The sequence below is a fragment of the Bos mutus genome, chromosome 23 (assembly GCF_027580195.1).
Source record: "Bos mutus isolate GX-2022 chromosome 23, NWIPB_WYAK_1.1, whole genome shotgun sequence".
In the NCBI taxonomy this organism is placed as follows: Eukaryota; Metazoa; Chordata; class Mammalia; order Artiodactyla; family Bovidae; genus Bos; species Bos mutus.
This window is the reverse complement of record NC_091639.1, coordinates 37,846,152-37,861,936: the sequence shown is the minus strand read 5'-3', so window position 1 is coordinate 37,861,936 and position 15,785 is coordinate 37,846,152. Positions and strand designations below refer to the sequence as shown.

Here is a 15,785-nt window from a genome sequence, read left to right as displayed (position 1 = left end):
ATCCACGCTTCTGCTGCGAAATCCTTTAGGAGAAAGACAACTGGTATCCAATATCTTCAAGTAATGAACTTATCAGTAAATATAACACACGGGCTCATTAATCTTCACTTTGCTTTTGGGCCAAGTGGGAGCTCAGCTTCTCGGGAGATGCAGTTTCATCTGTTCCTTCCCTCAAACCTCGTCCTGATTTAGACTCAAACACACTGCCCTGCTCTCCCTGGGAAGCAGTTAATAGTGTTTTTTCATACAATGGATTGTTCGGGCTCGGCCTGTTTGCTCAGGCCGTGGGCATGTGTCTGCACTGGGTGTGATCAGGACATCAGAGCAGGACTGTGAGTGTCCTGAGGCATCGTCTCTGGGTAAAGCAGCTGTTGTCCTTCGTAGCCAGTCTTTGCTTCAGCTCCCACTGTCCTGAGATCACTGCCTCGGCCCTGTTTTCTCTGAAGGGAATGGAGGATGGGGAGGGCAGTGGACCCCGGGGCGCTGTCCTTCGTTCTGCCTGCGGGGGCCTGGGCTTGAGAGAGATCTGAGATGAGATGCTGTTTGCCTGGGGAACAGTATGGTGCACACTGGTGTACAGGCCCCAGGAGGAGGTTCAGGAAAGGATTCCTATTCTCTGCAGCTCAGGCCTCTGGGACCTGGAGGTGTGACCAGATAAAAGCTGATGGGATGAGGTGATGGGGGAGCCAGCCCAGATCTCCTGCACCTTCCCTGAAAGAAAGGGCCAGACAGACCCAGGAAACTCAGATGACTGTCCACCGCCCGACGCAGCCCATGCCCTTGTGCCCTCTCCTCAGCTCTTCCTTCTGCAGCATCTCGGTTGCAGAGAGCCTGGCCCGCGGCCTGCCCACTCCCAGGAGGAGGCAGGCCCGGGGCAGTGGCGGGGGGGGCCTCACCTCCTGCCCCCCAGGTGGGGTTGAAAGTATCCGGCTCCACTGAGACACCAACTGGACTCAACATTTCTGTTCTTTACCTTTAAATACGGTACCTTCTCCAGCCCTTGAAATGACCCGTTTTTCCTGGAGAGCCCCACTCGTGTGTGTGTGGTTTCCCTCAACCTTTTAGAAGCAGTGGGTGTCCTGAGCTGGGTACTGAGGCTGGCTCCGGCCGGGAGCGAGCTCTGTGCTCGCTGACACCTGCGTGGGGCTGCCGGCCACGCGTGTCTGAGGGAGGCACTGCGCGGGCGCCTTGGGTTCCACCCTCAGTGCAGCAGGAGCCCCTGGACTCCCGTGCACGTGCTGCCACGCTTGTTGGGGGGTCATAACAGCAGGAACCCGCGCTGTGACCACTGTCCACTCTCCAGACCTGAGCGGGAGCTGGGCCCACAGGCCACCCTAACCCTGTCTTCTCTGCTTCTCCCACTGCTGCAGGTTACGTGTTCTGTATGTTGCATCGCCTCCCTGAGCAGCATGACTGTACGTTTGACCACATGGGCCGTGGCCGAGAGGAAGCCATCATGAAAATGGTGAAACTGGACCGGAAAGTGGGGCGCTCTTGCCAGCGCATCGGGGAGGGGTGCTCCTGAAGGCCGGCTTGGCCGCCACGTGACGCTGTTCTTAGTTCACTAATGTTAGCCTTATTTAGGACAAAGTCAGCCAGACACCTTGTACTGGGCACGCGTCAGACTACAGCCAGTCTGTTTCCTTTCCTTAGCCAGCCATCCTGGTACTGTAGTTTAGGGGTTGATGGTGGTTGAAATTGATTTCTGGCTGGTTTCTAAGGTGCCTGCTAGCCATTGTATAAAATTAAAACATGAAGAATATTTTTTTTGAGCATGGCTAGTGGATTTAAAACCACACATACCTGTCACTGCTGGAGTCAAACTTAAAAAAGCCTTAAGTGGAAAGCGTTCCAGACGGAGACTCTGAGTCACTAGAGGAGAAGCTGGTGTTCAAGTCCCCACGACGCACGTGGCTTTGCCGGAAGCTCTGGTTAGCGTCCGGCCTTCACCTCTCCACTGTCCTTAGTCCCGGTAGCCAGGACCCCTGACGGCCAGACGTGCCTGGGCCGCAGGCAGCTGCTGAGATCAGCCCGTGGCTGGGCTGGGGGTGGCCTCACTCTCCCACTGAGCAGGAAATGGGGGTGGGGGCAGGTTCTTAAATTTTTTTACCTGAATTAATATGAAAAAACTCATCACACGGGACGAGAAACAATAACCTCACTTTGAAAATTAGCTCCACTCAAGACTAGCCCACGAACAAGAACCACCTTTTCTACACAGGCCCCTCCCCGGTCACAAGAAGCGACTGGGCGTCCTGACCCCACAGCTCTGGCCTGCCATCCGCCGAGTGCAGGGATCCGGCACTGATCAAATACGGCTAATTGCAGCACAGCAGCTGTGGCCGACAGACTGGCCTCTACTGCTAGGTTCTTTTAAAGATGTTTCATAGCCACCAGGAATCGACGGCCGTGCTGGACGCTGCCCACAGCTCCGTCCTGTGCAGCAGGAGCGGCCTCGCCCCTCAGGTCCGTGCGGCCCCGCGGTCCACGGGCCGCCAGCCTGCTCTGCCACACAGAGGCTTGTTTGAGGGGGGCAGCGCCCGCCGCCGGGACAGAGGTGGGTCTGTCTAGAGCATGGTTCGTGGGTGGGCAGGGAGGGCGTGTGGCTCAGCCTGCGCCTCTCCAGAGGGCAGAGGGGTGGAGTAGAGGCCAGGCGGGGACGGGCCTGTTTGGCCTGTTAGGAAGTGCTCACCAGTCAGGTGGGTGGGGGGGTAGGAGGGAAGAGGGGCGCTTGAGAGCCTGAGCAGGGGCCTGGACGCCCAGAGCCCCTTCGGACCCAGGCCGTTTGGAGCTGCCCATGCACAGGCTTCTGGGAGAGTTGAACCCAGCAACTTAACCCTTTCTTACCACAACAAATGGTCACTCAGCTCTGTCCACAAACTAACAGTAAATACCTGCAACTACAGATGTTTTGGTCCAAAAACTGAAATAAGGAATCATGCTCTTCCCCCCAACGCCCCGCCCCCAAGGCACCCCTCCCAACCAGAGTGGAATCCGCTGCAAAATCTCCAGCCTTAATTCTTGCTTCAGGACCGAGACCAGGGTCTTGCTCTTGGGCAGCCCAGGCCTGAGAGGCCAGGCCTGCCCACGTTTACCACTGTTGTCAAGCCACGGCCCTCTGGCCAGTACCTGGCCGTCCTCAGTGATGTGGCCCGCCTCGGCGCCCCGCCCAGCTCCGATCTCGAAACGGCCACCAGGCGCCCTCCCGGCCCCGCTGCTGCTGCCGCCGCTGGCGGCCCCGGGACTCGGGCCCTGGAGAGCCGGCCGCGCACAGGGCTCGCAGCCCCTGGTCGTTTCCTGATGGCAGAGCTGGGGGGTGGGGAGGGCTTGTTCCCCTGCAGTATCTGTTCTGTGAAGTTTGTTAAATGTAAGGAAAGCTTAAATTCTTGTATCTTTAAAAGAGAAAAATCTTATTTAACCCTTTTGTGTTCTAGATTTACTTACACACATAGCCTAGAGCCCAGTTTTAGTTTTAACATTGTGAAAATATTAAAAGAATCTTGTAACTTTATTCTTTTTTCTCCTGCTGAAAAAAAAAATTAAACCAATCGTATGACAGTCTGGATTTCTCTGTTTCGCCGGTTTTCCTAAGTGCCACCTGGATGACCAGGAAAATAGTAAAAGGTCCCCCCGGGCCAGAGGGTGAACGAGGTGGAGGCTCTGTGGGGTGCTCACTCGTCCCTCAGAGTCCAGGCTCCGCAGCTGCTGCGCCGGGTTCTCTCGGGTGGCTCTGCCTCAGGTGACCCTGGGGTGGAGGTGCGTCTGCTGAGCTGGCCTTTGCTGGCACCAAGGGCACATACCTGGGGGGAGACAGGAGGAAGTGAGCGCCAGCCCCGAGGGCCCCCAGGGGTGTAGGGGTGGGTGTGCCTGGGTCCTGGCACATCTGAGACCCAAACCTCCCGTAGGGACAGCCCTGGAGACGACCAGCATCTGATCATCTGTAAGTGCTGGATCGATGATCACCTCACAGGCCTTAAGCAGGACTAGGCTGGCTCAGGGTGGAGGCTGTGACCCATGTCTGCAGCACCCAGGAGCCTGGAGGCGTTCTGGGAAGGCGCTTCAGAGCTGCGGTGGGGCCTGCACCCCTCCTCACAGTCCTTGGAGAAGTCTCACAGTGGGCTCGCTTGGCTCACAGGGGACAGGCGTGCCCAGATGCTGTCTGCCCAGAGGCGAAGACAGCACGGAGCCCTGGGGGAGGGCCCACAACCCACAGGAATCTGCATCGTTTCTGAAGAGAGCCCACGTCACGTCTCACAGCTGTGAAATCAGGACTTGTGAATGCACACTTGTATATTTGCTCACCTAGGCTGTTGTGCAAAATGAAGCTTGCATTCTGCCCACAAATGAACCGTCTGGGCTTCTGGACCTAGTCCTCCTTTACAGATGACTCAGAAAAGCAGTTCCCCACCCAGAGGCCCCAGAAGCCCTCAGCAACCTTCACAGACCCAGAAACCCAAGACAAAGGAGGGCTGAGTTCTCTGCTGAACCCCCTGCCCACACCCCAGCCCAGAGGCCAAGTCTGTGCCTCACCTCTCCCTCCGCCGGCTTCTCTGCGGGGGTTGGGGGTGTAGGCTCAAGACCTCAGAGATGGGAGAGGCCAAAGGCATATTCCTGGCACTTCCTCCCAGGTCCCTCTGGGAGCTGGCGCTGCCCTTCGCAGAAGGCAGCTGGGAAAGCCAGGCGCTGAGCCCTGGGGAGCAGCTGCCCGAGGCCCGAGCTGGTCAGCGCTCAGAGCTCCCTGCGGTCCCTGCCCACACCGTCTCCTCTTTACTGTCAGGGCCCAGGCAGGTCTTGGGAAACTCCAGTAGCTGCTGGGGGTAAACCAGGTAGCCAGGGCTAGAAGCGGCCATCGGGAAGAACAGCCTGCCACCTGAACACGGGGTAGAAAGCAGAGGCCACCTCCTGCCACGAGCAGCATGGCCACCTCCGGCTGGCCGAAACTGTCCTGTCCACCCCATTGCTGCTCGAGGAGGAGGCTCACCTGGTGACAGGCTGTAAGCGTGTCAGCAGTGTTCCTGGGCGTCCATGGGAACCCAAGCCCCAGGGTTCCTCTCTCACCTGACGGGCCTTGGCTCCTCCTGGAGCTGGCTCTCAGGCAGCAGCTTCAGCTGTCCCAGCTGCAGGGAGGCCAAGGGGAGGCGGTAGTGGGGGCAGGTGGCGGCAGCCTCATCCTCTCCCCTGGGCTCAGGGCTGTAAAGACGCAGGATGCAAATGGTAAGCGCTCGAGGCCCCAGTCTCGATGAGGGGGGTGAAGGGAGTCCTCAGGCCATGAGCCCTCTGGGGGGTGAGTTTTTTTTTTTTTTTTAAATTAAAAAATGCAGAAAGTCACCTGGGGTCAGGGAGTCCCTTCCAGAGTCTGCCTTCCAGCTGGCAGAGGGCAGGGACACAAGGCTGGGTCTGTCTGGATAGTTGGTCGCAGAGGACGTGAGTGACCAGCCCAGCTCAGAGCCAGACCAAAGGGAGGGCACCCCACCCCTCCGCTAGGTTATTCCATGAGCATTCTTTAGTATTTTTTTAAAATAAAAAGTACTTTAAAAAGAGTGATTTTCAGCAGTGCACACCTGTGCTCACCTCTGCAGTGGGGGCAGCTCCCAGCACACGTACGGTTCGTCCCGTTCAATAGATCCTGACGGCAGGGCCCCGGGCTATGTGGTGGGCGCGCAGGCCCTCGGCTCTGCTGAGGTGTGGCCTGTCTCACAGACACGAGCAGAATCAGCACGTCCTCTCCTCTCTCTTCACCCCTATGCAGGGCAGGGCTGGGGTGTACCAGAAGCTGGCTTACCCTCCAGCAAGTCCCCCTCACCATTCATTCATTTTCTGCAAAACGCCAGGGCCTCAGGATCCTGCCCAGTCACCCAGGTGTGACCAGGTCAGCTTCCAGGGGGAGAAACAGGTGAGTCCCGGCTGCCCTGTCCATCCTTCCCCAGCTCCTCCAGTGACTCCTGAGTGGACACCAGGCCCAGGACAACTTCTGCTACAATAAAAACCACGGACTGCATTTTACATCCCTCAGGCTGCTAATGAGCACTGGACTCCTGCTGGAGCCACTGTGAGGACAGACAACGTAGAATCCATGGCTGCAGCCACAGAAATAAACGGATCGTGGCCTGTACTGCTGCCCACGGCCACCTGCCCGGCCGCCGCACCCAGAGGAGCTGGCCACCCACGTGGAAAATGGGCGTGAAATCGCACCAGGAAAAAACACAAAAAGCAAACCACTAATGAGGAAAAACTCCTAGGAGACACATTTAATTTTGTTTCCCTCCTTTGACACCTTTTCTTCTCTGTCCGAAGGGAGGTTCTTAATTGAAGCTGCACTGGGGAATGGGAATGCTCCCTTTCTTTATTACCAGCTGGCCTCCGCACACAGGATGCTCTGCTTTTTATCACAGATAAGACCTTCCTTTCCCCGTGGCTCTAAAAGGATAAGTGATTACAATTTTGTTATCTTCTAAATTAAAAAATAAAAGTGAAGCTGGCTGGGCCGGCAGTGTCTGCACAGTGGTTTGACAGTTGGGGTGACAGCGTAACTCCTGAGCAGTTTTTGCACAATTCAGAAGCTCTTTCTTCTTGGCCAAGGACGCCGTCTAACAAACACATCCCACTCTCGCTGAAAATAATTCTCTTTTTCCTAACTCTTCTAGGGATAAAACACTTTTAATGTATCTGTCAGGAATAAACACACTTTATTTACTAAGATTTAAAAAGTGATAATTTAAAGAGCAATTGAGAAGAGTCCCATATCCATCACGGGCTCATGGCTCTAACTAAAATCAGAAGAGCATCGGAAAAAACAGAATACGGGAAGACAAGTGTGTGTGTTTCAAGTTCTGAGTGCTTGGCACCCGGCCTTACCTGAGCTGGCCTTGAATGGGGCTCATGTGGCACGTGCCCCGCCCGCCGTGCTCAGAGCCAGCCCTCAAAGGAGCTCCAGGAGGTGACTGAACGCTTTCCCCCAAAGAAGTCTGCCTCTTACTCTGCACAGAGCTTTATCTAAAGTGAAGGGCAAAAGGCTCCGCTTGTTCTATCTCGTGACCTGGTTACAAAGGTGGTGTAAGCACCCCTCTGTCCCTCTGCCCCAACCTCCTCAACCCCCTCCATGCAGCTGCCTCCTCACGGGGTGTGGGGAGCCACCGGCCCTCCTCTGCCGCTGCCCCCCTCCCAGCCTGGCCAAACCCGCAGCCTGGTGCCCACAGCTCCCCAGGGACTCGGCCTCTACCCTCTGCTGGGCGGAGGGGTCTGGTGGGGTTCCCTGGAGCCGGGTCTCAGCCCCTGCACTCCCTCTCAGCTCCTTTGGTTTCTCCGAGTTTGGGGGCCATTTTGGTCCATTTGGTTCCCGGCGGGGTGGGGGGTGGGGGGAGTCCTCTGGAGGACTGGCCAGGGCTCTGGAGATATCAGTCCCCTACGGACTTGACTGCCCCCCATTCCCCAAACCAGAAGGCTCATCAGGGAAGGCGGAGCCCCTGCCTCGTAGCAGGAGACAGACTGGAGTGGCCCTGCTGGGCTTCGTCAGCATTCAGAACAGGATTCCAGACCATCGGGCCCGGGAGGCAGCTGCCGGGGAGGGGTGGCATCACCGTCCCTTCCTTCCCTTTACGTGATAACAAGGGCGAGTGAAGTGCTGCAGAAGCAGGGAGACAGTTCTGTTCTCCAGACAGACCTCAGGGTGGAGAGAATTCACCGGGGACGAGAGAAGGGCTGAGCCGCTGGCCAGCCAGGCACGGTTCGTGCCTCCTTGTTGGCAGCTGAGTAGCCAGGTGGCGTTCATCCCCAGTGCTTGGACGCAGAGGGATGCTGCAGGGCCACGGCTTGGAAGGCTCTGGACCTTCCCCAGGTCAGCAGTGCCGGCCTCCAGGCTGGGACTCCTCTCTGGACAGGTGACTCCGTGATTAAGCCCGTGAACCGGTGCTACCTGCAAAGGATTTGAACCTTGCCCGAGCCCGAGTCCCCTGCTCCTCCTGTTTCCCTGTCAGCAGTGAATGCGCCGCCTGAGGAGGTGCTGAGTGGACAAGAATGCCAGGCTCTAATTGGCAACCAGGGGCTGGACGCTGAGGGAGGTGGTCACCCACCCACGGTGAGCAGGCAAGAGGCTCCGTTTGTTACCAGAGCCCTCCTCCTACGGTGAAAAGCTGCCCCTCAACCCAGGGGTTCCACTCACCCCACACGGGGGGATACAGACAGAGATCAGAGTGAAGGGCACTGAGGGGGACCCGCAGAAAGACAACCATCTGGTTTATTCATGCAGCTTGAAGCGACACTACCCCGGGACCGATAAGCCACTCACATCTATGTAACACTGGGAGGAAAGAGCCGACCCACTGGCTCTTTGCACACCTATGACCAATGTGTGCTTAAGACAGAAAGAAAGTGCCCACCCTGCCTTAGGCAGGGTGCGCGGAGGGCCTGACGGCCGCAGCCGGCCACCGGGAGAAGCTGGGGAGGGGCTCTCAGAGGGCGGTTAGCGCTGGGCGGACATCACTCAGACACGCAGGCCAGATCAAGTGACAACTGTCAGATTAGATGGTCTCGGTGAGGATTAAGAGGAAAGCTGCTTAGAACTGTTCCCCCCGCCCCCATCCCCCCAATCCCTGGCTGAGTATTATGGTCTGGGGGAAAAGCAGCAACCACTGATCACCAGCGGGCGGGAGAGGCCCCTCTTGTATTCCAGACCCTGACCAGCAGGATGGCCGTCTCCACACACCTCCACTAACCTGTGGCAAACAGGGCGGGCCCAGCCTAGCCAGAAGCTGGAGCAGGCTTATCTGTGCACACTTCTGAGCCTTACATTAGCTGGGGCGGGTTTATCTGTGCACACTTCTGAGCGTTCAATTAGCTGGTGGCATAGTCACTGTTTCCTTGTCAGCCTCCCAAGCTTAAAGGTGGGATACATTTCAGGAATGACAGGTTAATAACCTGGCACTTCGAGTGATTATTAACTCCAGTGTCCGCAGATTGATTTGTTCATTGTGTATTTTGTTGAACTTCCTCAAAGGATTTTCCTTGTCAGACCACGAAGCCCTGCCTCCATCCCTCCCTAAGGAGACGTGCACGCTATTTTTCCGCTCTACCCCACACTCCACCGTTCAAAACTAAAGAAGGAAAATTACAGCATCAAAAGGGATTGAAACAAGTGATTTGTGGTTTGAGCCTTTCAAAAAGATCTGGAATACCTATGATTCAGCAAATGGAGAGTAACTAAAAGAAATAAAAGACCATTTAGTTGCCAGGGCAATGTCCATAAAAGTAAACACACTGAAATCTCCTTTCTCAGGGCGCCTCTGGGGGAAGGCCCAACACACCCGCGTCAGGCCCGTGTCTGCGTGCCGTTTCTGCATGCGGACCCGGGCCTGCCTACTACTTCCTTCTGTGCCCCTTGCGGGTTAGATTAGAGAGGTAGGGTGTTAATGGAGGACTTGATGAAGATTGAAGACCCACTCTCTCCCTCTGGAGACCAGCCTGATTTGAACAAATTGAGGAGAATAGAGCAGCCCCTTTGTGTCCTTGGGAGGAAACCCGTTCTGTGTCCCTTTCTGCAGCCAGGCCTGCTCCTCCAGGGGGAGGGTGTGGGGGGAGTCCACAGGGATCCCTGCTCGGGCGGGGGACACAGCTCCCGCGCCACCTGGCCACCCGAGTCACTCCACACGTGCGCCTCCTTTATTGGTGCTGCCGGTTGGGTGAGCGCGAGTTGGAGCCAGGGCTGGAGGGCAGGGAGCTGCCGCTGAGGGCCTGCAGGGCGTGGGGGTCGAGCTGCTGCCCGGCTGCGCTGGCGCCCCCTGTCCCAGGCTCGTCGCTGCTGTCCTTCTGGGCACTCTGCTGCTCGGGACACTCAAAGTGGACGCAGTGGAACACCTGTGAGAGAGGAGAGGCGGTGAGTGCGGGCCGGCGTCCAACCCGGGCTGTGACGAGTCGGGTCACGGTCCCCAGGGGAGTCAGAGTCCTCTGCCCCCTGCTGCGGGCGCAAACAGGAGCAACTAGAAGGCTGGGTATGTTTCAGGGTAAAAGTAAGCGGGCTGATGGTCTAAGAGTTACAGGCAGCGTGGTGTGGATTCCTATAAAACATTCCCACCGAACTTCTCTGATTTGGGTTACTTTGGTTTCACGAGCTTTTCTTTCTCTTTAAATTAACTAATTCTTACATCTGGCAGTTGGGTTAGAAGCTAGTGGGGTTGATGGTGGTGGCGATGGCTGCAAGACTCTGAAAATACTAGAAGCCAATGAATTGTATGCTTTAAATAGGTGAGTTGTATGGCGTGGGAATTGTACTGCCATAAAGTCCTTTTCTAAAAAAAAGAAAAGCCAGCAGGGCACTACCCCAGGGGATCTCCAAGGGACCAAGGAGCCGGCTGACCTCATGCCGTGGCCTCAGGAAGGAACACGTTCTTGGTATGAATTCATCCTCTGGGCAGCAGTTCTGGGGAGGGAACTTCAACCTGACGGGACTTGGGCCAACCGGCAGCAGACACCCTCATGTGGAGGAGCGGGCCTCCCACAGTCCCCAGGAGGTGCTGGGTGACTCCCGTGTGACTCACTCAGGAAGCACCACTGAGCAGACAGGTGGGTACCGCACAGAGCTCGGCGAGCAAGCCTGAGCCTTGGCCCCGACCTTGAGCAAATGCAGCATGACTGGGGTGGCGGGAGCCTCACGCCCAGTGCAGGAGGGACGTCTGGGCGTGAGCCGGGGCAGTGGGGGCAGCCCCAGTCAGAGCAGGGTCTGCAGAGGAGCCCTCCCTGGCCCACACGGGAAGTCCTTGTTCCAGTGTGTAACGACATATCCTCCTGGGGTCCCTGCTCCCTGTCCTGAGCTCTCCACAGAGCAGAGTCACACCCTCTACAGTGGGGTCTGCAGTCTGAGGAACACACATCTTTCCAAGAAGCACGCTGGCAGTCTTCAGGGAATCAGTTTCCAAATCCTCAAATTCTGTATTTTCCAAAACTGCCTGCGAAGTGACTGAATCCTGACACCCTCGCCCACATCCCGAGAGGAAAGCACAGCCCTGAGCTGCCCTGCTGGGTGCCACTGGGGCACGCCAAGCCCAGGGTGAGCATGCGCCCTCCCATGAGTGAGGGCCCTGGCGGCTCCTGGTCCCCAAGTGGGGGAAGCGTGGCCTGGGGGAGATGTTCTGAATTCAGAACTGAACTGTATATGTGACTCACGTAATTCTTCTAAACGTAACTGGAATTTTTCCAGAATTATGAAGACATTCTCAAAATACACTGGCTAAAACCCATGAATGATTCCACAATTATTTTCAGATTTGGTGTCCCTTAGTTCAACGAGTTGGTTAAAATCTATCTTAGTAAATCATGTCATCAATTATGTATTCATAATAATTAGTCCTCAGCTTCCATCTTTTAAAATGTTTATTTTTTCCTATATCATATTAACACAAATAATTATATTTAAACTTACGAACAAATGTTTTACTTAAAATGTTCGAAAAATTATACTTTTTTGCCCAAAGCCCTTTTAGGGGATATGCAGACAGAAGAACTGTACAAAGAAAGTCTTAATGACTGGAATAACCACGATGGTGTGGTCACTCACCTAGGGCCAGACATCCTGGAGTGTGAAGTCAAGCAGGGCTTAGGAAGCATCACTAGGAACAAAGCTAGTGGAGGTGATGGAATTCCAGCTGAGCTATTTCAAATTTTAAAGAGATGATGCTGTTAAAGTCCTGCACTCAATATGCCAGCAAATTCAGAAAACTCAGCAGTGGCCACACGACTGGAAAAGGTCAGTTTTCATTCCAATCCGAAAGAAGGGCAATGCCAAAGAATGTTCAAAGTACTGCACAATTGCACTCATTTCACAAGCTAGCAAGGTAATGCTCAAAATCCTTCAAGCCAGGCTTCAGCAATACGTGAACCAAGAACATCCAGATGTACAAGCTGGACTGAGAAAAGGCAGAGGAGCCAGAGATCAAATTGCCAACATCTGCTGGATCATGGAAAAAGCAAGGGAATTCCAGAAAACCATCTGCTTTACTGACTATGCTAAAGCCTTTGACTGTGTGGATCACAATAAACTGGGAAATTCTTCAAGAGATGGGAATACCAGACCACCTTACCTGCCTCCTGAGAAATCTGTGTGCCGATCAAGAAGCAACAGTCAGAACTGGATGTGGAACAATGAACTGATTCCAAATTGGGAAAGGAGTACATCAAGGCTGTATATTGTCACCCTGCTTATTTAACTTATATGCAGAATACATCCTACAAAATGCCGGGCTGGATGAATCACAAGCTGGAATCCAGGTTGCTGGGAGAAATATCAATAACCTCAGACATGCAAATGACACCACCCTTAGGGCAGAAAGTGAAGAACTAAAGAGCTTCTTGATGGAAGGTGAAAGAGGAAAGTGAAAAAGCTGGCTTAAAACTCAACATTAAAAACTAAGATCATGGCATCTGGTCCCATCACTTCGTGGCAAACAGAAGGGGAAAAAATGGAAACAATGAGAGACTTTATTTTCTTGGACTCCAAAATCACTGTGGACAGTGATTGCCACCGTGGAATTAAAAGATGCTTGCTCCTTGTGAGAAAAGCTATAACAAACTTAGTGTATTAAAAAGCAGAGATATCACTTTGCCAATAAAGGTCCATATAGTCAAAATTATGGTTTCTCCAGTAGTCATGTATGGATGGATGTGAGAGTTGGGCCATAAAGAAGGCTGCGCACCAAAGAATTAATGCGTTCAAACTGTGGTGCTGGAGAAGACTCTTGAGGGTCCCTTGGACAGCAAGGAGATCAAACCAGTCAATTGAAAAGGAAATCAGTCCTGAACATTCACTGGAAGGACTGATGCTGATGCTCCAACACTTTGGCCACTTGATACGAAGAGCTGACTCACTGGAAAAGACCATGATGCTGGGAAAGACTGAGGGCAGGAGGAGAAGAGGGCAACAAAGGATGAGATGGTTGGATGGCATCATCAACTCAATGGACAAGAGTTTGAGCAAACTCTGGGAGATAGTGAAGGATGGGGAAGCCTGACATGCTGCAGCCCATGGGGTTGCAAAGAGTGGACACAACGGAGCAACAACAATAAAAACAACTTGTTTGAAGGTCACTGCTCATAGAACTTAGGAGACTAAGCCCTCAAGAGAGTCCTTTTAAAAGTTAACAAGCAGGAATTCCCTGGCAGTCCAGTGGTTAGGACTCTACACTTTCACTGCTGAGGGTGCAAGTTTGATCCCTGGTCAAGGAACTAAGATCCTGCAAGCCATGTGGCTGCCCCCTCCCACCCCACCACAATCTATAGGCAGATCTGCAGCAACATGGATCTAGAGATTAACATCCTAAGTCAAGTAAGCCAGGAAGAGAGAGATACCATGTGGTATCCCTTATATGTGGAATCCAAAATATACAAACCAACATATCTATGAAACAAAACCAGACTCAGAGAGAACAGACTGTGGCTGCCTAGGGAGGAGAGGAGAGGCAGGGGTGGGAAAGGCTGAGAGTTCTGGGTGAGCAGGTACAAACTGCAGAGCGGTCACACAGCAAGGTGCTACTCTACAGTGCAGAGCTGTGTTCAACATCTGACAAACCACAGTGGAAAAGGATATGAGAAAATGAATATATATATATATATATACACACACACACATAACTGGAGTCATCCTGCTGTTTATAAGAAATTAACATTGTAAATCAATTGTACCTCAATAAAATTAAAACAAAATAAAGTTAACAGACTTGGAGGGAAGGCAAGAACATTACAGGGTTAGACGTGTTCTGGGCAAGGGGAATAACATGGGTAAAGACGCTGGGGAGGAGACAGCCAGCCAAGTGATGTCTGACAAGTTCCAAGCGGCCAACTGTGAGGAGAGGTGTCAGTGGTGGTGGGTGAGGCTCTGGAGCAGAAAGATGGAGTGGGATTTAGGGGTGAGTGCCAGTTACGGAGGGGCCTCACGGCACCAGACAGCCTTGGAGACACCAGTGCGCTGGGCCAATAACAGGACAGGAGCTGAGGCTGAGGGAGCCAGAGGTCACCATGGCTGGGGAATCAGGAGACAGAAGACCTGCTGCTAGAACCACAGCGTCCTGGACAAACGCCTGGCAGGGCCTGGTTCTCACACCGCGCTACTGCACCCCACGGGTTTCCTCCCTCGGGTCTCCAGACTTCTCCTAGGGTCCTAGATATAAGTAAGACGATGTGAGTCGTAGTAAAGCTGTCACTGATTTATAGAAGCATGTAACCAGCCTGCAGGGATTGCTTGGAAAGGACTGCCGCGTGCCTGGGCCTGTGTGGACAGCTGTGAGAGATAGCACAGCCTCCCAGCCCTGGCCACCCCGTGCTCCCAGGAGAGCTCAAGCCTCACTCTGCTTGGGTCGGGCGCACCCTTTCCTTCTGAGGGGCCTACTGGCTAGAGAGGAGCCACTGAACTTGGATCTGCCCGTTTCCTGAGTCCTGGATAAAGGCTGGACTGTGGAGGAGAAGGCACTGGAGTTCTGGGAGTGGGCGGGAAGCAGGCCAGGCTGGCCATGGGCCGCCCTCCCGAGGAAGGACCAGGCGGAGGAGACTGCAGGGGGCTCAGGGGTGCAGAGAGCTGGGGGTGGGGCTGCCCCTTCCTCCTGGGAGCTCTATGACCTCACAGCTCAAGCACACGCACTGTGCACACTCGCACCCCGCACACCCACACCACGCACACAGGCATAATCCACTATGCACGCATGCACACGCACCCTCCTTCTGCAGAATCAGGTTCACAGAGGAGAAGACAAGTGTAAAATCAACCGGGAAATCATACTTAAAATATAAACTCCATGCTTACCTCCCTGCATCACTATTTCCCATATCCCCACTTCACTTGTCTACCACTGTTTTAAATCCTGCCTTTCAGACTAACGTGGGACTGACTGAGCCTGGCCCTCTGTGCGGCAGAGCCTGCTTCTTCTCTCCGTGAGCCCCGCCCTCTCTCTAAAGCTCAGGCTGGCGCTGCCTCTTGTGAACCCCCGCGGCCTTAGCTGCCCGGGATCAGCGCCCAGGTCTCTCCTTCCTTTCTTTTTCTTTCTCCCCCCTTTTTTTTCCCGAGCAAATCTCCCCACTTGGGCCCATTGGCAGGTGCTTACTTGTCAGCAGCCTGATAGGAGGGCCTTTTCTGGGGATTTGAAAATTGTCTACAGGACCACTGGCTCTCACCTGAGCTACCTGGGGTCAATCTGAAAATCCTCTTCTAAGTAGCAACTATTAATCTACTCTCCATCAGCTCCACATTCTTCAAGCTTCTGAAGTGATAGAACCATCTCCTGGTGGGTAACTGACAGTCTCTTGCTTTATGAGCAAGGACATGATGGAGCCATGGAGATGACCCCCGAGAACACACCTCTGCTTCCATAACACCCTCGCCCCATCAGTGAACCAGCTTTAGAAGCCTTCCCCGCTCTGACGCGAGCCCCGCGTGCCCCAGCCCGCTCCCCCGCCGGCTGTGTCTGCCTCACGCACCCCGAGGCTGCCCGCCGTCGCCGCCGCTCCGCGGCCCTCGCGGCCTCCCCTCCGTCTCTCGGCTCCTGGGCCGCCTCCTCCCGCCCGCGCCCTGAGCTGTCAGTTCCCCTCCGACTCAAGGACTCAGGTGTGGCTCTCCTTTCTCCCGCTCAGGGCCTCACACAGGAATAAACAAATCAGTAAAAACTCAAGTGAAAAGTAAAGAAGACGGCAGGCAGCGGCCGCTGACTGACTAGCCGTCACCAGAGGAAGGGGCCCGTTGGGGCGCTGGCCGGGGGCGGGGGTTTCTGCCCGCGCTGGGCGCGAGAAGCCTGGAGGACTGTCTAGAGCCTCTC

At 54.7% G+C, this 15,785-nt stretch overlaps 2 protein-coding genes across 6 annotated transcripts in view; one reads left to right on the top strand and one right to left on the bottom strand.

Annotated features, from left to right (window-relative positions):
• ZFAND3 (zinc finger AN1-type containing 3) overlaps positions 1-3,558 on the top strand; it is a 328,146-nt gene extending 324,588 nt beyond the window's left edge. For both annotated transcript variants that reach the window (XM_070361351.1, XM_070361350.1), the window contains one exon: positions 1,371-3,558. In XM_070361351.1, coding sequence (XP_070217452.1) covers positions 1,371-1,525 — 155 coding nt within the window. In that variant the 3' untranslated portion in view covers positions 1,526-3,558. The remainder of the gene's footprint in view (positions 1-1,370) is intronic.
• Positions 3,559-8,952: 5,394 nt separating this feature from the next.
• The window catches only part of BTBD9 (BTB domain containing 9), a 410,406-nt gene continuing 403,573 nt past the window's right edge, over positions 8,953-15,785 (bottom strand). For all 4 annotated transcript variants that reach the window (XM_070361346.1, XM_070361349.1, XM_070361347.1 and 1 more), the window contains one exon: positions 8,953-9,849. In XM_070361346.1, coding sequence (XP_070217447.1) covers positions 9,655-9,849 — 195 coding nt within the window. In that variant the 3' untranslated portion in view covers positions 8,953-9,654. The remainder of the gene's footprint in view (positions 9,850-15,785) is intronic.